The sequence below is a fragment of the Brassica napus genome, chromosome C5, assembly GCF_020379485.1.
Source record: "Brassica napus cultivar Da-Ae chromosome C5, Da-Ae, whole genome shotgun sequence".
NCBI lineage: Eukaryota > Viridiplantae > Streptophyta > Magnoliopsida > Brassicales > Brassicaceae > Brassica > Brassica napus.
Window position 1 is genome coordinate 25,182,356 of NC_063448.1, and position 23,712 is coordinate 25,206,067.

At 44.2% G+C, this 23,712-nt stretch overlaps 3 protein-coding genes across 3 annotated transcripts; 2 read left to right on the forward strand and 1 right to left on the reverse strand.

The window, feature by feature from the left end:
- The first annotated feature begins 13,456 nt into the window (after positions 1-13,456).
- On the forward strand, positions 13,457-15,199 carry LOC106351776. The gene is made up of 2 exons (XM_013791520.3): positions 13,457-14,600; positions 14,792-15,199. Exons 1-2 carry the CDS (start codon positions 13,830-13,832, stop codon positions 15,197-15,199), a joined length of 1,179 nt encoding a protein of 392 aa, XP_013646974.1. The 5' UTR covers positions 13,457-13,829.
- A 116-nt stretch (positions 15,200-15,315) lies between these two features.
- LOC111211225 lies at positions 15,316-18,005 on the forward strand. The gene is made up of 10 exons (XM_022712189.2): positions 15,316-15,561; positions 15,664-15,726; positions 15,794-15,871; positions 15,940-16,029; positions 16,149-16,208; positions 16,297-16,368; positions 16,484-16,557; positions 16,720-16,967; positions 17,036-17,120; positions 17,211-18,005. Exons 1-8 carry the CDS (start codon positions 15,316-15,318, stop codon positions 16,751-16,753), a joined length of 717 nt encoding a protein of 238 aa, XP_022567910.2. The 3' UTR covers positions 16,754-16,967; positions 17,036-17,120; positions 17,211-18,005.
- Positions 18,006-20,528: 2,523 nt separating this feature from the next.
- Positions 20,529-21,941, reverse strand: LOC106350319. The gene is made up of 4 exons (XM_013790226.1): positions 21,600-21,941; positions 21,281-21,453; positions 20,762-21,188; positions 20,529-20,660 (listed from the first exon to the last, which is right to left on the reverse strand). The coding sequence occupies exons 1-4, from the start codon at positions 21,939-21,941 to the stop codon at positions 20,529-20,531; spliced, it is 1,074 nt and encodes a 357-aa protein (XP_013645680.1).
- Positions 21,942-23,712: the final 1,771 nt, after the last annotated feature.

Consider the following 23,712-nt stretch of genomic DNA (forward strand, 5'->3'; position numbering starts at 1 on the left):
GTTGTTGATATACCATGAATTTTACTCATTTTTAGCCATGGTATATATGTGTTTTTAAATACTTTACAGTTGTTTGGAGTCTTTTCAGTATTTTTTCAGGTTTTGGAGTGATTTGGAGAGCCGTGGTGATTTTTTTGCATTTTGGAGATAAAATGATAAGGAATCGTAGCTGACCATCGACCAGCCTAGCGATCGATGATAGAGGATGATAATCGATCGACACAGAGATTGCTTAGTCATGTCTGAGTAGTTCTCCTTGTTAGATATTTTAGATATTCATGAGGGATTAGCCCAAAATATAGAATTGCTAAGTATTAAGATATCCATCAATTAAACTGTTCTTAATGCATGTGTTCTCTAACTAGAACCTTGCCTATAGATATTAGGGCGCAAGCGGAAGTTTAGTTCTCTGTTTGAATTAGTTTAGATTGTGCTAGGATTGTTAGAAACAAGCGGAAGCTGATTTAGTTAAACCTAGTGAACACGTCAAGTCCGTGCGTAACGCTCCCTGGAAGGTTCATCGATCGACAACTTATTAGTGTTGGGGTCAAAAACGGTTATCTCAAAATCAACGTCTAAAATCACATTTTCTCGCGGAAACCTTCTCGACACATTCTCGGTAAAAGCTCTTGAACGAAAGTTTCAAGGAAAGACGAACCCCGGACCAGTCCAATTCGGCGAACGGCCGAGCTGGACTCAGCACAGATTCAGCTCGGCGAACGGCCGAGCTGGACCCAAGACGGATTCAGCTCGGCCGTTCGCCGAGCTGGACCAGCCCAGTACGGCGAACGGCTGAGCTGGATCAACCGAAACCCGTCTTCGCCTCGTCCTCGTAACTCCTCTCCCAAAACTGCATCGAACTCATCTTTTCTCGGAGGCATCATTGGAACTTTAGGATTTATAAACCGCGGGAACTCGTCTTTTCTCGAAGGACATTCAGATTGATCATATAAAACGGCAACGGTCAACTAAACACCTTGAATTGCCTACGCTATACGAGGAATTGGAATGTTCCTTGAATTCGACGTCGTTTCGGAAGCGCTCTCTATATAAAATCGTAAAAACGACTAAGTCAGAAAACGGCCCATAAGGGGCCAGAACCCGACTAAGATCCCACTTACGATTTTATAGAAATCAATCCCAATCGTTATGATGGTTTATCTTTTGTTATGCATGAAAAGATAAATGTCAAGTTTCCGAAGATAAATACCAAGATCGAAGGGAAATGAAATATTTCAGCGAAGCGATAAACTCGACCGGGGACAGTAAGGGAAAAAGGTAAACCTCCTTAGAGGAAGTATATAAGGAGATCGAGGCTTAAGGGGGGAGAAAAACAAGAATTATCACCCAGAGCAATACTTAGAGCAATTTAGGCATTTTTTTCGTTTTTGTTATTCGAGCTGCGACTCAACTAGGTTTTCAAGTCTTAAGTTGCTAGAACTAGGAATATCGCCGACAGCTCTCGTGGCCGAAGGCTCGTACCTTGTTGTTACGCTCAAACCCGAATTCGGAATAAAAATCTTTCTTGCTCTCTTTTCGATTCCATATATTTATTTGTCGTTTAAACTTTCGTGTTCTGATTGCTTGGCGTGTGGTTTAGCAGATATCCGGGACCTTTGGGAAATTTAGGGTTTCCTATCTTTCCTAATTTAAACGGAAATCGACAGTGCGAATTTTGGTTCCCACAGTTTGGCGCTAGAAGGAAGGGGAAACAAATTATCTAACTCAAAAAACCACTAGACGACTTACGCACGGCATGTCCGATCGAACAAGGAGCGATGTTATCTCCTTCATGGAGAGAGCAATGGCCGATCCGGTCAAACCTCCCAATGATCTCCTTTTCGTTGAGCTGACAATCCAGAATATCGATATCACGAGGATATTGGTCGACACTGGAAGCTCGGCCGATATCATCTTCAAAAGCACCCTCGAAAGAATGGGAATCTGCCCATCTGAAAATGCGGAAGATCCGAACCCAGTAGTAGGACTTTCAGGGGAGGCAACCATGACTCTCGGCACAATCAGCCTCTCGGTTAAAGCCGGCAGCATGACGAAAATCGTGGAGTTCTTGATCATCGATCGACCTGCTTCGTATAACGCGATCGTAGGAACTCCATGGCTGAATTCAATGCAAGCAGTCCCGTTGACATACCACATGTGTCTCAACCCCTCGCGGAATTGAGACCATCTGGGGAGATCGGAGAATCTCGCAAGTATGCTTTGCCGCAGAATTAAAGCGAAAGAACCCCTTAGCGGAGGAAACACCTAAAAAAAAAGAAATCATCCGCCGTGGACAACTCACTATAAAAGGGGAAACTGAGGTCTTTTGGCAATCACGAGTAGCCGAAGTCTTGGAGGGAAAAAGCGAACCAACCTGGGAGCTTGTTGTCTCGGTATGCTTAGACGAAGTATTCCCAGATCGCTGTGTCAAAATCGGCGCGAACCTGAGCGAATATCTGAAAATTGTGCTTATAGTCTGTCTGAAAAAGAATTTGAACACGTTCGCGTCGGCCGCAGAGGATATGCCGGGGATTGATATAAACATCACGTGCCACGAACTCAATGTCGACCCAACTTTCAAACTTATCAAGCAAAAGAGACGAAAGCTGGGACCCGAGCGCGATGGCGTAGTCAACGACGAAGTCGAAAAACTTCTCAAAGTCGGATCCATAACGGAAGTTAGGTATCCTAACTGGCTCGCTAACCCAGTCGTTGTAAAAAAGATAAACAGAAAGTTGCGAGTATGCGTCGATTTAACGGACCTCAATAAGGCGTGTCCAAATGACAGCTTCCTATTGCCGCACATCGATCGCTTGGGCGAAGCAACGACAGGGAACAAACTCCTATCCTTCATGGACGCGTTCTCCGGGTATAATCAGATCATGATGAACCCCGACGACCAGGAAAAAACCGCATTCATAACCGACCGCGGAACCTACTGCTATAGGGTGATGCCATTCGGTCTTAAGAATGCCGGCGTGACTTATCAATGACTCGTCAATCGTATGTTCTCTGAACAACTCGGAAAGACAATGGAGGTGTACATTGATGACATGCTCGTCAAATCCCTCGAAGAACGGGATCATATCACTCACCTCTAAGAGTGCTTCGAAAGGTTAAACCTGCACAACATGAAACTTAACCCCGCTAAGTGTCGGTTCGCGGTAGCATCTGGAGAATTCCTGGGGTACCTCGTCACCTTCCATGGGATCGAGGCCAACCCTAAACAGATCACCGTACTGATCGAAATGGTATCCCCACGAACAAAGCGGGAGGTACAAAGATTGACCGGAAGGGTCGCAGCGCTCAACCGCTTTATCTCACGATCAACGGATAAGTGTTTTCCTTTCTATGACACCTTGAAGGGAAATAAGAAATTCGAGTGGACCGAAGAGTGCGAAAAAGCTTTCTAGTAGCTGAAACACTACTTGGCCACTCCCCCGGTGCTCGCAAAACCAGTAGAAGGAAAACCACTGTTCATGTACATTGCGGTATCAGTCACGGCTGTAAGCGGCGTCCTCATCCGAGAAGAATGTAGCGAACAAAAACCCATCTTTTACGTAAGCAAAAATTTACTCGACGCAGAAACACGTTATCCAATGATGGAAAAACTCGGGCTCGCAGTCTTAATGTCCGTACGAAAGCTAAGGCCGTATTTCCAGTCCCATACGATTGTAGTACTTACTTCGTTCCCACTACGGATAATCCAGCATAGCCCCAGTCAATCTGGAAGGTTAGCAAAATGGGCAATCGAGCTAAGCGAGTACGACATCGAGTACCGAGAAAAATCTTGCGCGAAACCGCAGGTGCTCGCCGACTTCCTGGTAGAACTCCCTACATGGTGCACGACTAACCAGGAGCCCGATTCAACATGGATCCTCCACGTCGACGGATCCTCTTCCAAACAAGGGTCCGGAGTTGGGGTCAGACTCACGTCACCAACGGGAGAAGTACTGGAACAATCGTTCTGACTGATTTTCCATGCTTCGAACAACGAAGCCGAGTACGAAGCCCTAATCGCGAGTTTACGATTGGCTCACGGTCTAAAAATACGTAATATTCACGCCTACTGCGATTCCCAGCTAATTGCAAGTCAATACAGCGTGGAATACGAAGCAAGGGACGAGAGAATGGATGCCTACTTAAAACTCATTCAAAACTTGGCTCAAGGCTTCGACCAGTTTGCTCTAACCCGGATCCCTCGTGTCGAAAACGCACCGGCTGATGCCCTAGCCGCCTTGGCATCTAGTTCGGACCCAGGCCTGAGCAGGGTGATTCCCGTCGAATTTATAGAACACCCTAGCATCGGGCCACCCGTCATAATAAACTTTATCGAGTCACCCGACGGCGATCCAGACGAAGTCAATGTCCAGACAACGAAGGATCTAGAACAATCTAAGTATGGATTCGACAAACCTTGGACATAAACAATCCTCGCATACCTCGCCGACGGGAAACTCCCAGCGGAAAAATGGGCAGCCCGAAAGATTAAAACCCAATCCGCGCAATACGTCTTGGTGGAAGGAGAACTCTACAAGTGGAGATTTTCCGGGCCACTCATGACCTGCGTAGAAGGGGAGAAACCACAAGGGATAATGGAAGAAGTCCACTCTAGATCATGCGGAAACCATTCGGGAAGAAGATCGCTCGCGATCAAAATCAAACGCCACAGACACTTTTGGCCGACAATGCTCAAAGATTGCGAGAATTTTCCTTAAAAATGGGAGAAGTGCCAGAGGCATGCTCCTACCATTCATCAGACGGCAGAAGTTCTCTCATCGATTTCTGCCCCATATCTATTCATGCGATGGTCGATGGACATAGTCGGACCCATGCACATGTCAAAGCAAAAACGATTCTTGTTAGTTTTGACAGATTTTTTCTCAAAATGGGTCGAAGCCGATTCCTACACAAGCATCAAAGACGCCCAAGTCGAAAGCTTCATGTGGAGAAACATCCTCTGTAGACATGGCATCCCGTACGAAATCGTAACCGACAACGGATCCCAATTTATTTCGACCAGGTTCGAGGCCTTCTGCGAAAAATGGAAGATACAACTGACCAAATCGACTCCCAGATACCCGCAATGCAACAGCCAAGCCGAAACGATTAACAAGACCATCCTCGATGGGCTTAAGAAACGATTGGACGCTAAAAAGGGTAGATGGGCCGAAGAACTCGAAAGAGTCTTATGGTCACATCGCACGACTCCAAGACATGCCACGGGAGAAACTCCATTTGCTCTTGTCTACGAAAGCGAATGTATGATCCCAGCAGAAGTAGAATTCCCTGGGGTACGCAGAAGATTACTCCCGGAACGAGAAGATTCGAACAATCTAATGTTACTGGACGAACTCGATCTAATCAATGAACTACGGGACCAAAACTATCAACAAGCGGCCGTAAAGTACTACAACACTAACGTACGCAGACGCAAATTAAAAAAAGGCGACTTAGTCTTACGAAAAGTTTTCCAAAACACCGCCGAGCGAAATGCGGGAAAACTCGGAACCAACTAGGAAGGGCCTTACAAAATCATAAAAGTAGTCCGACCAGGCGCGTACGAAATTGCAAATATGCAGGACGTCAAAATTCCAAGAACTTGGAACGCTATGCACCTTAAGAAATACTACCACTAAGCAGCACTTTGCACTGAACTACGAGACGGCTTGATCCCTGAAGAGGGTACGTAGGCAATTCGTCATACGACGAGCTCAGCTATCCCCCCTCATTAAAAATGGGGGGGGGGGAGGGGGAGTAGGTACGTATATGTATACTCGCATACCTCCAAAAACAAGATTTTTGTTTTGAAATGTCCAATCCCAGACTCGACATTTTTGAAACTCCTTTTTAACATAGCGGAAAACATCTTGAAATCCTAAATGTCATCACAACACTCCATCACTTGAAAAAAACAACGACCTTCGGCAAAGCGAGACGTCGCTAACGCCCGAGGGACCTTTTATCCAAGAACTCTCCGAAAGGGAACCCTCGCTCTTAAAACAGTCCATCCACGATTATAAAACACACACTCCTTAACACGAATCCTTCGCAAAGAATATAAAACCACAATATCTACAGATAAGTTTGTTGCTGATCACAACAAATTCTCAACGTCCTAAGCAAACTAAGCCATCTCGTAGAGATAGCTCTCGAACACCCAACACAAAGGTAATAGCGCTATATAAAAAATCTGAAATTTTGGTCAGCACTTTCGGGAGACTTAAAAATTGTCCTCGATGAGATGCTCGATTCCTACCATACAAGTAACGTAAGCCGAAAACATATCGCAGACTTTAAAGTGGGACGAAATTAGGTCGAAAACGATACAGGAAACGTAAGTCGAAGTAGTCATCGCACCACCTAAAGCCGTGATTAGACTTAGGTCTTACCCTAAACCCAGCACACTGGTCTCTAACATCTCTTGGCATAGTATCAAACACCCTGATACGAGATCCCAAAATTTGCCTCTTGGTTAATATTCGAGCGTCTTCAGAAATCCCGCAAGTTCACGCACTGCGGAAAACTCTCGAAAATGATCACGAATATAGCAGTTCACACAGAGTTAGCCTTCGAGATGACAACTCGTAGTCTTCCCTCTACACCCATATAAATACTCCATAAAGATCTTAAAAACGCAAAAACTAAGTTTCATTTAAAAGTTGCAGAAGCGACGGGGATTCAAAGCCACAAGCGGCCAGTCCCAAAATAAAAACACGGCCACACTTGGCCGGAACAAAAAACATAAGACAAAAGTCCCACTCGAGATTGCAAGCTCAATCATCCTCCGCACGCGGAGCCTCATCTTCGCCAACCACCCCTTCCGGGTTCAGAGCCACGCTTCCTCCTGCGTACCCGACAACGAGATCCTGACCAACGGGCTCACTTGAGCAGGAGGGAAGAACATACTCGGACTTCAGGTCTGCGAGGATCAGATCAAAGTCTCCTTCCGCACCTACCAGCTCTCCTCTACGAACGGGATGCATGGCCCCTTCGACTCGTGGAGACTGAGGCGCTTCACCGACCTCGTTCGTCCCTCCCTTGACTCCTGCCAAGGCCAAATCCCTAACGTAAACGTCTGCCAAGGAATCAAGGAAACCGGAGATCCTCAACAGGCGGATCTGGAACTTGGCACGCATGGCCTCCTTGGCCTCTCCAATCGCACTAACCGACGATTCCTCTCCGCTCTTGATCTTACGCTTCAGCTGACGCAGCTTCGAGGACTTAGCCGTCTTCGCCTCCTTTGCCTTGAGCAAGTAACTCGCAGTCTTTCCAAGATCCCGCTCAAGCTCGCCGATCCGAGACTTGAACCGAGCTGCCTCGAGGAAATGAGCGTCCTCGATCACCTTCAACTTCCCTTCAAGCTGCGATGACTTTTCTCGCGACTCCTCTAACTCCTTAGCAGGACGCTCAACCTCCAACCCACACTCGCTGATCATCCCGTCAATCAACGAGACGAACTAAAAGACAAAAAAGGTGATCAAAAAACGATCGACTCGTACGTGTTAAGAAAGAGAGAAGTTTTCGCTCAAAACAAACCTTAGCGCGATGACGAGACGCCGAACCCAAACCAGACGCCCTTGTAGGCAAAGGGCCGGCCTCAACGCATTTCCTCTTCTTAGCCGCATCCAGGTTAGCGCTCGGCCTCTTGCAACTCTTGGGCATGACAGCCGGAGCAGCGCTTGGAGCAGAGAGTCCTACAACGATCGATCTCTTGGCTGGAGGAGGCATCGACTCCGGAGCTGGTTTGCCCTCGACAACACGAACCGAACTCATGGAGGAGCCCGACGGCTGGACTTTAGCATCGGGCGCCAGCATGTTCTCGGCGACCGCCTCACCGGCAGGGACAGCGTCACTCACGGGGAGGGCATCGAAAGTCGGGGCCTCGACAGGAACCTCAGGTCTTGGCGATACGTCGCATGTGGGGATCGCCGTCTTCTCAGCCTCGCAGCGGGCCATCTCGCTTTGGAAAGAGAGAAACTCCGCAATGTGAGCTGGAACCGCCCTGGCGACGGGAAGAACCGACGGACTTGCAACGGTGGCGTCGCTCATCTCGACATCACCGTCCATCTGGACATTGCTGGAAGAAGACATCTTGGTGGAGAAAGTTTTTTGAGAGAAAGTGCAAAGGGGACTTGAGAAATTGAGAGAATGTGGAGAGAATGAAGAAGAGAGAACACTACTTATAGGAAATCAAGAGTTGAAGTGATTTTTCCGCATTAAAATAATCAGAAGAAATCTTTCGGGAAAAAGCAATTCTAACCGCAGATTCCGATTAACGCCATCACTCACCCGTAAGATTCAAACTCGAAGCTTACGAGCTGGGAGGATAACTGTTGGGGTCAAAAACAGTTATCTCGAAACCAACGTCTAAAATCACATTTTCTCGCGGAAACCTTCTCGACAAATTCTCGGTAAAAGCTCATGAACGAAAGTTTCAAAGAAAGACGAACCCTGGACCAGTCCAGTTCGGCGAACGGTCGAGCTGGATCAACCGTGGATACAGCTCGGCCGTTCGCCGAGCTGGACCCGAGACGGATTCAGCTGGGCTGTTCGCCGATCTGGATCAACTGCGGATTCAGCTCGGCCATTCGCCGAGCTGGACCTAAGATGGATTCAGCTCGACCAGTCTAGTTCGGCGAATGGCCGAGCTGGACCCAAGACGGATTCAGCTCGGCCAGTCTAGTTCGGCGAACGGCCAAGCTGGATCAGCCGAAACCCGTCTTCGCCTCGTCCTCGTAACTCCTCCCCCGAAACTGCATCGAAATCATTCTTGTTTCGTTTCGATCGGAGGCATCGTTTGAACTTTACGATTTAAAAACCGCGGGAACTCGTCTTTTCTCGAAGGACATTCGGATTGATCGTATAAAACGGCAACGGTTAACTAAACACCTCGAATTGCCTATGCTATATGAGGAATTGGAATGTTCCTTGAATTCGACGTCGTTTCAGAAGCTCTCTCTGTATAAAATCGTAAAAACGACTAAGTCGGAAAACGGCCCAAAAGGGGCCAGAACGCGGCTAAGAGCTCATAACGATTTTATAGAAATCAAGCCCAATCGTTATGACGGTTTATCTTTTGTTATGCAGGAAAAGATAAATGTCAAGTTTCCGAAGATAAATGTCAAGTTTCCGAAGATAAATACCAAGATCGAAGGGAAATGGAATATTTCTGCGAAGCGATAAACTCGACCGGGGACAGAAAGGGAAAAAGGTAAACCGCCTTAGAGGAGGTATATAAGGTGATCGAGGCTGAAGGGGGGAGAAAAACAAGAATTATTACCCAGAGCAATACTTAGAGCAATTTAGGTATTTTTTCGTTTTTGTTATTCGAGCTGCGACTCAACTAGGTTTTCAAGTTCTAGGTTGCTAGAACTAGGAATCTCGCTGACAGCTCTCGTGGCCGAAGGCTCTTACGTTGTTGTTACGCTCAAACGCGAATTCGGAATAAAAATCTTTCTTGCTCTCTTTTCGATTCCATATATTTATTTATCATCTAAACGTTCGTGTTCTGATTGCTTGGCATGTGGTTTAGCTGATATACGAGACCTCTGGGAAATTTAGGGTTTCCTATCTTTCCTAATTTAAGCGGAAATCGACAGTGCGAATTTCGGTTCCCACAATTAGTTGTATCGAATTTGAGTGATATCAGTTGTAACATGTTTTGTTGTTTCATAAGGAAGAAGGGAATAAGCATTGTTCTTACTGCGAGTGACTTGATGAAGAAGAAGTTAATGGTTGGCCAAAGAGGGCTTTGCTTGAAGCAAGAGATGAAACCCATGAAAACAAGAAACAGATAAGTGAACTAATTGTCACTGTCAATTTCCTTCATATGGAATTGAAGCAGCAGAAGGTGGGAAAATGGGGCTGTAGTAATGGAGATGAAGAGAACAAACGACTGGGTCGGTTTTTATTTTAATTTGGGTCAGGTAGGTCAGTTTTAGAACTAACCAAACAGCTAATCATACGGTGTTACCATCTTTGACGTCCACGTGGCGATTTCTTACTAATTAAATTAAACTAATGATGTTGGCTACATAACAACATAAAGTTCAGAGATGAAAGTATGCATAACATTTACTTCGTAAAGTTGAGTGGGCATTTCTTTACTTTGCATGGTCAACCATGTGGTGACCGATACTTTAGGTAGTTGGCTATCATTTTTCCTAATTAATATTAGGTGATGATTGTTTTCTTAGTTTTTAGATTTTGGATTTTGTGTTTTTTTTGTTTCCGGTTTTTAGCTATTTGGTTTTTAATTTTTGATTTGCAGTATTTCTTTTGTTTTTTGAGAAACATGAATAGTTGTTTAAGATTTTGGTTTTAGTTTTTAATTTTTGATATAAAATTAATAAAATGAAAATATCATTGATAATAAAATGGTTATTCTGAAAAATTTAAAAATAAAATACTATCATCAAAACACGTACACATAAACTTATTTAATAAAATTGTTTTAAATAAAAACTGCAAATATAAAATAAAATTATCGTGAATCCCATAAAGATGCAGAAATTTGATTTTGAATGACTTCCATATAGTGTGCATGACTTTTATATGTTCTTCGTCTTCATCTGAATCAGAGTCTTAAGTTGGTGCATTACCATCTGTATAGTCTGAATCAAAATCAATATCCCCTAAATTTGATAGTCTTATAAAATTATGTAGCGTAATTATTACTGCAATAACTCTTCTTTGAATATGTATGTTGTACCTTGGCTTCGCTCTTAAAACCTGTCATTTTCCCTTCCACACACCAATAGTCATTTCAATAACAGATCGGAGTGAAGAATGTTGTTTGTTCAAATTTATTTATAGCTACTAGGCTGAATAGCTCCATCTTATTGGCTAGGATGATATCCTTGCCCTATATATGGAGTAAGAAATCCAGGTCGAAGAGGATAACATGTGTTCTGTTGATTGCACTGTTCTGTTGGATTGTAACTTTTGATGAGTGTGAGCTCATCTGGACCAGGTCTAAGAAAATGAACTGCCATTTTTTCGAGAGCACTTAACACTTCATGGAATTTTCTGCTTATGGTTTCTTGTGAATGGACAAATATCTTCCCAACATACCTCTGAGTTGTATTTTGAGAAAATATGTTAAGGAATATTGCAACAATTTCCTGGATTCTTACATTATCGGCCTCTTTCAACTGATAATCATCCCTAAGCTTTTCACAATACTGAATGTATACCCATGTATACATTCGAGTTAAATTGTAGCATTGTACCTTGTGACCATGAATTAATTCATATACGTATCTTCGTCTGCGTTCTAGACCCAAGTTCATATGTTTCCTTTCTATACTCACGGAATAAGGATCGATGAATGATTCTCCAAAATTGATGCTTCCATCTTCTGCTTCATCATCTTCAAGAATTCGGTAAAATGCTTCCTTTTTAACAAAACAAATTTTAAGAAGAAACTAATATTGTTTAATAAATAAATAACATCATTTTTTTTTTCAAAAAGAGATATTTATTAAAATACAACAAAAGAAAATTATTCAAGTGGAATACTTTTTAAATTTTATTATTCAGCTTCTCGGTCTATTCTTTTCATCCTTTAGAGATACTTAATTCGAGCATCGTCATCGGGTAGTGTAAGATAAACACGTACATGTTTCTCATTAGTTTGAAGCATAGTAACTGCTCCCCAATATAATGAAGAGTCATATTGAAGACTAGGGAGTGTTTGCAATGAGGCAACTGCACATTCAAGCTTGTTATCTTTGGCTCATTCATAAAGTTCTGTTCTTTTCATGTAGGATTTATTTGTCACAAAGTCATAAGAAACATTTGTTGTTCTCTTTTTACATGTTGAAGATGAACTACGCAAAGTGTTTCCATACACCCGTTTGGAACGATGATTGTAGGAAGACGGTGAATCGTTTTGGTTTCTTGAAGGTGCATCAGAATCATCTTCCTGATTCACATTGTCATAATTATTCTCAGTAACCGTCTCAGATTCGATATTCTGATCTAGTCTAGAACCTGGATAGTAGCCATCATCGGTTGAAATGTGTCTGCCTCCAAAAGTCGATCCAGTCTGTCGAGATCAGTGAGGGGGTGTGTTCGGAGCTTTAAAGCATCAGGTATTTCCAAAATTAAAAATTTATATTAATTTATCATACTTTTAAAATAAAAACTGACGGGCTATGATATTCAAAGATTACATGAATACAATCATTCCACCATTCATCATCCATTTGAATAGCTTTTGCGGTCTCGTGAAATCAAACTCTAGTGATACGGTCCAATTGGCGATAATTTATTTTTTAACGGAAGCCATTCTTGATTTTGACCTGTTGCTTCTCGAAATTTGTTTCTATTTCTTGTTTTTATATCTTTTTTAAAGGGACCAGTACACCAATTTATTTTTTCCATTTCATTTTCATATATTTCAAGAAATATTGCACCATGCTATTGTTCCATTTTTTTTCTTTTAATATTAATATCATACATTTGTTAGTCAATGAGAAATATTTATTTAGTAAATAAATATCTCTTTGCCATTTGATGATTGTCCTTGGTTAAATTTATGTAATTTAATATTATAAATAAATACCAATAGCTATAGAGTTAAAGTCTTATGTACTGTTATTTTAATTTTGAAGCTAGAGTTTGATCCTCACGTCCGTGCGAGTGTTGGTTTTTACGATTTTATAAATTGTTTATTGACATTTTTAAATATATAGGTTATTTAGATATTTTTAGATTCCTAAAAACTCACCCAGAAGATATAGGTTATTTAGATTTTTTTAGGTTTGAACCCTGTCCAAAAATTTCTAATATCCGAACATAGTTTAGTTTTAAAATCCAAAAACCTAATACCTGTAAAAACTGATTTATATCTGAATGCCCATGTCTAACTGATTATGTAAACAAATAAAAACAATTTTGTTAACCGGTTTGAATTCTTTTTACTAATGGATCAATTTTTTTAAATGATACATGAAATTATTATGGTTAAAACGTAAAATAAATGACATTTGAATTATTATGGTAAATATAATTAATGAAGTAATTTGGAAGAGTGAAAAAGAAACGTAAAAAAATGTAATAAAACACTTAAACGAAAATAATAAATGATAAGCATTATTTTGTACTTTAGTTTTAATAGAATAGATAATGCATACTTATGCCGTAACTATATTTTAGAATAAAACACTGAAGCCAATCTTCAGATTTTGTTTTAGAGTTATTTACATAGAAAGGCAGTTTCCAAGTTATTGTAACATGGAAAGGCAGTTATTGCTAGTGGGGCAGTTGTTGTGGGTAATTACTCAACTTGCCCTCAACGAAACCGTAACTAGGGGGCTTGGATTCTGTTTTTCTGTTTCGATGTTTAGTTGGGCTTTTGAATTTTGAATTTAAAAATTCGCAGGCGGGCCCGGTGGGAAGCAAAAATATAATATTGCAGTTAATTTGTTAAATATTTAGTTTTACTCTTTCTGTCTCTTTAACCGAGGAGAAACCCTAAAGGCGATTGAAAGAGCGATTTTCGGCGGAAACAGTTAACGGTGGGCGCGATGTCGATGCGGCGGGGTCGACGTGGGCAAGACAAGGGTGAGGCAAGCGTGAGCGCAAGACAACGTAGTCTCAATTATCTCCTCCGCTGTTTCGCCGTTTTCTGGTTTGGATCTCCGGTTTTACTGAGCACTCTTATTTTGCACGTGAAAGATCTGGCACAGGTGTAGGATGTGAAGGAAAGTCTACCTGAGAGGCTTTTTGAAACAGACCGCTTCCCTAGTGAGAGTGTTAACACATAGTCAACCACAGACCATTTGCTCTGTGTTAGGGACGCGCTGAACGAGAAGGTGGAGATGGCGCAATTACTGGACTCTTGCTTCGGGAGGCTTTTTAGTTTGCCCGTCCGGCGGTTGTTAGCGGGGAAAGTGGTTCATGGGATGTTGACCAGGCAAGTTGTAATGAAGAAGAAGTACGAAATGTGGCCTGTCTTTGGAGGGAAACCATTAAGGTTCTCGTTGGTGGAGTTTGGTGAAGTAACAGGTTTGCCCTGTGGTGAGTTTGAAGAAGGCTATAGCATCGACTACGAGTTGTCTCCTACGGAGGAGAACTACGCGTACTGGGAGAAATTGATTGGTACGGACCGCGATGTCCTAGTTGAAGATCTTGTGAGGATGGTCTTAGAAGATGCGCTGATGCCTGGTTGGCGCAAACTGAGGTTGTGTTTGATTATTATTGTTGATGGAGTGCTGGTACCAACGTCGCAAAAACCAAAGCCTAGTCTCAAGCATGTGAATTTGGGGAAGAATCTGAAGAAGTTTTTTGCTTTCCAGTGGGGGAGGGAGTCATTTCTGTGGGCAATCCGGCCGATGAAACAAGGCCCGAAGGAAATGGGAAAGTGTGAGGACCCCAATGGAGAGTTTTGTAAGAAGCTACGACAAAAGAGTATCAGGTTATTGGGTTTCCCCCAGGCACTGCAGTTGGTGGCTTTCGAGGCAATCCCGCAACTTCCTATCCAGGCTGGTGGCGATGATAGTGTCACGCTGTTGAATTATCCGGGGAAGTTCTTGCCTCAGCACGCAGGATTGACTGTCTATGATTTGCGGAAAGCTGAACATGATCCTGGGGTAAGCGTAAACACTGACGCGCTCATTCTTTTTGTTTTTGGTTTGGACATTTGCTGCAGTTATTTTTTGTTTGTGGGTAGTTAGGCAGTTTTGTGGACGTGTCTTCTGATGTACATGTGCTTGTGTACAATGTATTAGTTGCATACACGTGGACAAATAGTTGACTAATTCGGATAATGTTAATTTTGCAGCTGCTCGTACAGCACATGATGGAGATTACTGGGACACATGAGGAGCAGTGGGGAGTTTGGGATGACGAGAAATATGACAAGAAGGTGGACTATTTGAATGGCCTGATTAGGGAAGGGCATGTTTTTAGCAAGTCTGACTGGGGCGGTGGCGATGCTGGCGAACCTTTTTTTGTTTACCGCGTGAAAAATGACAAAAAGCGAAAGGGGAAAGCTGTTGGTGGGGTTACAGCAGGACCAGTTCTAAAACAGAGACAGCTCAGTGGCTATTTTACGCGTGGAAGCCTGGTGGATGCGGAAGAACACTCTAGGATGGTAGCGCGGGTGGAAGAACTGGGCACAGAGGTGTTGAGGCTGAAAGTGGTGGTTGAAAAACAGGGAGGCAGTTGGAGAAGTGGAAGACTTTCGTGAAAGGGAAGAATGGTGCGAAAAATTTAGGGAGTGTTAGAAGGAGAGAGAAGAGAACACTCGCCGACCGTGGTGAAGGCTTGGATTTAGGTAGCGAGGACGAAGGGGCTAGGGCTGACATGGATGAGTTAAACAGTGATGGGGGCGTTGTTGGTGACCCTGTTAAAAACAACAGTAGGGTGGTTGAACAACGCGAGGTTTCACCACAACAAAGTGGGAGGACATCATCGGAGGAGCGCCCGACTTTGTTAGTAAGGTTGAAAGAAGGCGATGGGGTGCTGTTGCAGTGGGTCGAACCAGAAAGTGGTGATAATTTTTTGTATCGTGCCTTGACCTCGCAAACTTACTTCGTCACTGAGGAGGAGGTATGTTTTGGGTAGTCAGTTGATCTTGTAGTTATTTGATTAGTATTTAGGCTTGTAGCAAGATGTTAATGGTTTTGTATTTGTGTTGAACTCGATGATCAGGGAAGCAGCGTTGATGGAGAGAGAAAGGATTATGGAGGATCAGGCGAGGGGTTAGACCCTAATGTAAGTAGACGAAACATAGTGCATAATTAACCTATACGATGGAAGCTGACTGAAAGTGTACATGTAGGGACTTGCAAATTTAAATGCATTGGTTGGGGAGGTTGTGAAAGATGTCGGTGTTGATGGTGGCCACAACCAAGCTGAGGTAGGTTGCTGCTAACCTGCCTTATTGCAGTTATATAGTGGTGAGTAAACATGTTTGTGTTTTGACAGGAAACGACAAATGTGCATGAGGGACAGCATGGCGAAACCGAAGGAAAGGGTATTTCCGAGGGAGTGGGTTTTGAAGGCACAGACGTCGAGGTATGCGGTTTTGTACAAGGTTATATAGATGTCGACGTGGATACCCACCGTTAGGTGTGTATGCATGTTTTTTTTTGGTGAAGTTGGGTGAACTGTGTGTGTGGCTAACTGGTGTGCAGGCGGCGAAGACTGAGGGGGTAGATGTTCAAAGCAGCGACGGGGATGAAACAGAGGACGAGGTTTGGTGACGTGGACATCATTTATTGTGTCCATATGGACGAGTTTCCATGGGTGCTAACATGTGAACAAACATTTGCTATTGTGCAGGAGGGCAGGCCTGGTGAGAGTGAGGGTGGGCTGGGTGATCCTACGATAGAGGAGGACGCTAGAAACACTGAGGTATGTTAACGTTGACACGTGGAGAAAGTTTTGCCTTACGTACATGTGGACAAAATTTTTGAACATGTGGACCAAGTTTTGAATGTGGTGTGAATGGACTATTGATTTTGTGCAGGACGGCAAGCCTGGAGAGACTGAGGGTGGGGGGGGGGGGATCCGAAAGAAGAGGAGGACGAAAGAAAAACCGAGGTATGTTAACGTGAACAAGTGGACAAAGTTATGTTTCACGTACACGTGGACAAAGTTATGTTTTACGTACACGTGGACAAAACTATGCTTTACGTATAAATGTGTGCGTTGTGAACTTGTTTGTTTTAAGCGGGTGTGGTGTACATGTTTATTGATGCTCAGGTTGATGTATTTGATGGTTTCGGTGAAGACCTAACAGATGAGGAGCCGTCGACTGGGAAGACTGTATTGGATGTAAGTCACAAATCCGATGGTGGCGTTACAGCTAGACACGAGCCAGTGGAACAGGAAGGGGAGTTGGCGGCGGTGTTGTTGGCTAAGGATCAATACATGGTACCTGAAATCATTCCATTGGTTGAGGATTGCGATTATGCCTTCTTTGAACGAGTGCTAATGGCGAACTTAAAAGTGTAAGCGTATAGTAGTTTATGATGGTCAGTGTAGATATGTCGAAGCTAAGGTGTTTTGTTTTTGCTAGGTTGCATATAAATGCACGTGGATATGATTTGGAGAACGAGTTTTTCATTAACCTTGCCACAACATGCAAATGGGTGACTAGCATGGTATGTGTTTTTGGTCCTTTAATTGTGAATTGGGACGATGTACATTTTTATTTGGCTTGCTATGTGTGTTGAAATCTCTGTGTGCCTCAGCATATGGATATACTGATAGAGTACCTGGGTAGTCTACATGCGAAGACGCTGAGAACGAACCGGGCGATGTTCGTTGCCCCATGGTTTTCGGCCCATTTGCAAGGGAAGGGGCGGTCTTTTAGAGCGGCGAGACGCAAAACCCTCGTTGCGACTGATTCACGGGTAACAAAGTTCCTAACAACGGAGGGGAAGCAGTGGGGTGTCGATGTAGACACACTTTACGCCCCGATGATTTGGGACGGAAATCACTGGGTGGGGCTTTGCATAAGGCTGACAACATGGGATGTTCTTGTCCTGGATCCGAGGCCAGGTTTGAAATCTGTCGAGGAAGTTGCTATATTATTGGCACCAGTTGCGGAAATGCTTCCTTATCTTGCGAAGAAGGTGTGTCCTCCCCATGCTATTGTGGAGCATCAGCTGGTGCCTTTCCATGTAGAGAGGGTAGTTGGATTGTACGAGAACCTCTGCAGTGGGAACTGTGGCCCAGTGGCGGCCAAGTTCATGGAAATTCATGCAACGAGGGAGGCTATACCAAGAATGGCTGGGCTGACGGATGACCTTGTCGATATATATAGGAAGCAATATGCGATGGAGATTTACAGGTATTGGGTCTTGCCTTTGTACATGTGATGATTGTGGTGACTTGTTGTTTTGGTTATGAATGGATAGGGTATTTTGTGGTGTGGTTGTATTGTATTAAAAAATGCTTATTTTGTATTTTGTAAGGTCAAATATTTTAGATGTGGTGTTTAACTGAACGGATTATTATTTATAAGGATGTTGTGTTTTATTTTATTCTGTATGCGTTGTTTGGATTGTTTACAAAACATTAAAATAACTTGTGTTCATATAACTTGAGAGTGAATATGTCGTCCAAGATTGATGTTGTGTTGTATGGTTGTAATATATATGTACATGTGGACGGACAGATGATGTAGAAGGAGAGGGTTGTTAATTTATTGATGTTGTAATATATATGTCCATGTGGACGGACAGATGATGTACAAGGAGAGGGGTGTTAATTTGTGTAAGTATGGACGGTGACATGTGGACGTACGGTCGGGTGTGTGTACATATAGACTCAAAGTGATAGTACATGGGCCTAACCGGTGCGCGGACAACGAATTGGTGTACAAGTAACGCAGGAGTTGATATGCATGACAGATGATAGTCGAAGTGGACATAAAAACATGAGAACAAAAATTGAGAGTCAAACATTAAAGCGTCTTCAGAAACAGCTCATATATGTTTACAAAAGTTTGAACATGCAAAAATTCTCAATAATCCAAAAAAAGTCAAAGTGAGCTGATGAGAGGTGAAGGCGCTATCCAAAAGTAGAAATTTCTGGATATAGAATTCACCAGTCTTTAGATAGGGACAGTGCAGTTGGTTTTATTGTGGCAAGAAACACCACAACGTCCGCACCTGTTAATTTTGGTTTTCTTTGGGACCTGAAAAGTTTTAATTTGCATCAGGGGTCAGAGGTAGGAGAATATGACAGAAGTAAGTTGTGTTTGTTTACCTGAAGCTCTCCTGTTAAAGGGATTCGGTTTTCTTTGGGACGGCCAGAGGGCCTACGGGTCTTGGGAGGCTGCAGGGCAAGACTCTCGATGGCAAGAGGAATATTGAAAGTCTCCGACCCGGTTTTCCTTACTGCCGGTTCGTCCTCAGTTTGCATGCCCCGTCCCAAACAGGCCCTTTACGAAATATTCCCTTTACTTACGATTTTTAACCAGCTTTCCTCTAAGAGGTTCAGTTCAGTACACAGGGTTCGCTAAGTCTAATCCAGCAACTTAGCAATCTACTAGTAATTGCGGCATAATAAACATGTACCTTACTGCCTCTGTGCTTTGTTATATGATAATCCATCCATACACGCCTTCCTTGTTGTCTTCCTGCTTCCCGTCCGTCTTATCCAGCCAGCTCGATCAGATACTTAACGAATCCACTTGTTCCTTAGTCACTCAGCCAACCATCCCCACGTGACCCAAGTAAACAAATAGAGACAGCATGGTCTCCAACCAGCCATCCGGAACAGACAGTACGCTAGCCATGCTTAACTCCCCAGAACCAGTCCCTGATCACCCCCGGATCAGTCAGTACATACTCGGCTCCACAGCCCCGTAACCAGTCAGTAACACCATGCCTCCATCCAGTACAAGTCTCGGTCCAGTCATGACCGATCCATCTACACTCGGCTCTATACCATAGCCGGTACAGAACGCTGAGACTCGATCCGAGTCCTAACCGCCAGTATCACGTTCCAGCACTATACATCCGTTAACCGCCTCAGATAACTCTTGTCGTCTGATCCGCATCATCAGTACAGACGCCTTCCATCAGAAACCATCAAGCAGTCCGCAGAACCCGCCGAAACAGTCGCGTCAGTACTCGCCGGCCATCAGGCAGGATCCGCACGATCAAGCCATCGCTCTCCGGTACCATCTCTCGATATCCTACCCGCGATCCATTCGTGTAGGGATCAGAACCAATCGCATCAGAACAAGAAGGACTCGCGTCCACCAAAGGAGGCTTGTAACGGCCGTCTGGCCTAATAGCCCTGTTTGGATCCGTCTCTCTCTCCCTCAGTTCCTTTCCCTCTGTTCTCTCCCTCCAGTGTCATTAGTACGATCTGATCAACGTTCTGATCAGACAGAGTCGCAGTGAACAGACAGACCTGCGGTCTCTAACTGAGACTCCGATCGATCCTCCGGCCAACGCTCTCTCTCTTTCCGATCAGGATTGATCTCACTCGGTCTCTTTCTGTGTTTTTTATCTGTCTTTCTGTCCAGGAACCCGTGTCCCTCTCTCTAATCCGCGAAATCCCCCTTAAGGGAAACAGATGGGCGGTTTCTCCACCAACCTAACCGCTCCGCGCAGAATCCTGCCTGTAACTGCCCTCGGCAGTTCCTTTCTCTCGGCCAACTGCCTTTGACGGTTTCCCGATCCAATAACTGTCTGTGTAAGTTAAGAAAACCAACCATGAAACCGTTCTTGGCAACTGATCTGATAACCGTTCCGAACTGCTATGCTAACCGCTCTAGCAACTGCTCAGTAACTGCTCCCGGTAACCGCCAGATAACTGATCCCATCATTTTGCTTAGCTTCCTGTACACGTTCAGCTCAGTACCGGTTCCCATCAGAACGTATATTCAGTCAGTTCGTATATAGACTATCTAATCTCGGAAGAAAAGTCTAACTACCTTGTCTGAAACTCGACCAGTTCAGTCCGACAAGCTCAACTGTTATGTCCGGACTCGGCATCATTGTCCTAACTGACCAACACTGTCCTAGACGACTAGTCTAATCCTGACTAAGTCATCTGATCGGTCTATCTGACTCGTCCTTAGACTGATCCAGCTCAGACAGCGGGACGGGGATGCTACACATATCCTGGTCCCCTAGAGGGGCCTCAGGGTAGATGACACCAGAGTAGGTTTCTATCCATGACTGTGTTTTGTAGCAGTCTCCAATAGTTGGGAATATTGGAGACCTATCGAGTCAGCCGCTAACAAAGCGTGGCCGCATGGAATTTTGAGATTTTGAAAAACCTGGCATGTGCAAACTTTATTATCAAGAGAAACATTGTTGGTGTGCCCGAAAACCCCCTTCACTTGATAGCTCCAGCTAGTAATGTTTGATATATTGCTCCCTTTTGTAAGCCTGATGTGTGTCTGCATAACAGCTTCTACCTCTGGTGTAGCAGACCCCCTGTGTTTTGCTGATTTTGTTCTCCTTGCTGAGAACCAACGAGTCAACATCCTTTGGATGAACATGAACAACTCAACAATTGGTGAAGGCCTTGCTTTACGTAATGCATTGTTGAGCTGCTCGGCTACGTTGCTAGTGAGGAGGTTGTATCGGTTCCCTGGGAAATATGTCCGCGCCCACTTTGCAGTCCCTATGTCTTCAAGATATTTTGCACATGCCCCATTAGCTTGCTTGAGTTTACCGAAGTGGTCGTTGAAATCTTTACGTCTATAAGAAAAAGCGGATGCGCATACCATCTTAGCTAACCCTTTGTTCTTGTAATGGGAGACAACGTTCCGAATAATGTGAACAATACATGCCCCATGGTGTGCTTGGGAAATACGATCTGCTTGGCTTTGAGAAGGGAGGCATGACGGTCAGAGATGATTGTGAGGGCGTTAGAATCAGCAATTATCCTTTCCACTTTAGTAAGAAACCAGTGCCAAGCCCCGTCGGTCTCCCCGTCAACGACAACGAAAGCCAAGGGGAAAACCTGGAAAGGTGTGCACAAATCAGGTGTGTTGATAAAATGTACATGGGGACGTGGTACATTTTGTACAGAAACGCAGCATGGTGTGTACGTCTTGGTCGTGTGGACAATAAAAAAACAGAAAAGTGGAACATCGACATAGTGAATACCTGGAAGTTGCCTTCTTGGCCACTAGCTGTGAGGAGAACACCTTTGTATTTTCCGGAGAGATGTGTCCCATCGACGATGAGAACAGGTCGGACTCGGCGGAAACCATGGATGGAAGCTCCAAAAGAAAGGAAAGCATAAAGGAAACGAGTCTGCTTTAGGTCATCTAATTCGGTTTCAATGGCCGTGACTGTGACAGGGTTAGTGGCTTTCAGTCTTTCAAAGTATGAAGCAAACTGGAGATAGGAATCCTCGGCATTACCGATGGTGTCTTCTATGGCTTTGCCTTTGGCCCGGTGGCATTTCATATATGAAGCAGAAACCCGAAGGTCTTCCAAGACCATCTGCTGGAGCTGGGCTGATTTGGGTCCAGCATTTGGTTCTCCATAGCGGGAACGATACACGTGGGCGATCACTTTGGAGGTGGCTTATTTTTTGTAAAGGTCACGAGATTCGAAGGGGGAAATGTGTGCAAGGTTTGCCTTTTTGATAGTGTAGTACCCACGAGTGGTGAGCTCTTGTGCTAATATCCGCCAGTCGCACTGAGTGTCGTGGCAACTAAGAACAAATGAATGCCTTGTGGTGCGAGTTTGCCTGAAGTGGAAACGTTCCTTAATTGTGTAGATAGCTAAGGCAATTTGACAGTCCTGCTTAGATGCATATAGCTTCCCCACTGTTGGTTCTCCGTCAGGGTCGTCGAAGTTCAGGTCAGGGACATCATCAGCTTCGTATGAGATGTCGTCAAAAAGAGGGGGTACGTCGAATTCCTCATCGCTGATTTCAGAGAGTGGGTGTGTCTCGCGCACTGGCGGTATGGGGGGCTTTGTTGGGTAAGATTCATGTACATGGAATTAGGTGTACGTGTGGACGAGTCGGAATGCAGTGTGGCTGTGGACTTTGACGAAGATTGTTCACGTGTATGTTCCCTCTGGTGTACACCGTGGAAGTTTAGATCTTTCTTCCACTCAGTAGGCTCATCGCCAGATAAAAGGACTGTATGATCGAAAGCATTGCCAGTGGTGCAGTGTATGAGGTGGGGGGCTGTTTTGGAAACTTTAATCCCAGCTATTACCTCAGCAGCATCTAATCCGCCGAGGTGTTCTTCTAACAAAGGATCCCAAAAATCATGATCATACGCTGCGGGAGAAACGCTTTGGGTGTCGGGGTTTGAGAGCTTTCTGAGGCAGTCTCCTCGTTGTCGTCAACTAACCAACTATCGGGGATGTTCTCAGGGTCTTCCTTGAACATTTGTTCCAACTTTTCATCTCCACATGAAAGAGTCTCGTCGTTAAGGGAAAATCGTAGGTTTTTGGGAGGACCAGGGTCGTCCAGAGAGGGATTGGGAAAATGATGGGGGTTGTTGTTAACAACAGGGTGCTGAATGGGCATGTCTTGAACGAGGTCGTCATCCTCAAATGGGGAGAAGGAGGGGATTTTGGAGGATGTGGTGGAAGGGGGACGAAAGGGGTTGAGGTTGTTTTTGATAGGTTGATTAGGTGTGGTAAAGGGTAAGGGATTCTCGGACACTTGACTACGTTGTTGGGTGACTGCTCTGGTTTCGAAAGTGACAAACAGATTCATTCCCCGGTGAGCTTCCAAGTGAAGAAAGAACTAGCCAAGAGCACCATCATTTGTCATAATAACTGGCGGTGTAGTTACCCCAGTGAGAAGCTCTTTGGTATTAGGAGGCCAGTAACTCAAGACAGGAGGAGCTCCGATCTCTGTTTCAATGAAGAACTCCTTCATAACGTTGGTTTTTAACTCAAACAAATTCATGCCGGGGCGTACAGGGACGATCCTAGACATCTTATCCTTGTCAATTATAAAATTCCAACGACCGTCGGCGGAGGACCATTCGCCGGGTATTACCATGCAGTGTGTCGACATGAGCGACACCTGAAACAGAGTAAGCAAACTTTTAAAATGTTAACTAACAGATTTAAATTGTAAATGACGTGTTAACAGACTAACCACCAAATTAGCGCTGATTGATTTTTTAAGGAATAGAGACAATAGTTTTTTAGAGACAAGGTTACGGACTCTGTTCTTTAGAAAAAAACATACAAAAAAGTGAAGATGATGGAAGGGAAACTGATGTGATAAATAGGGGCCATT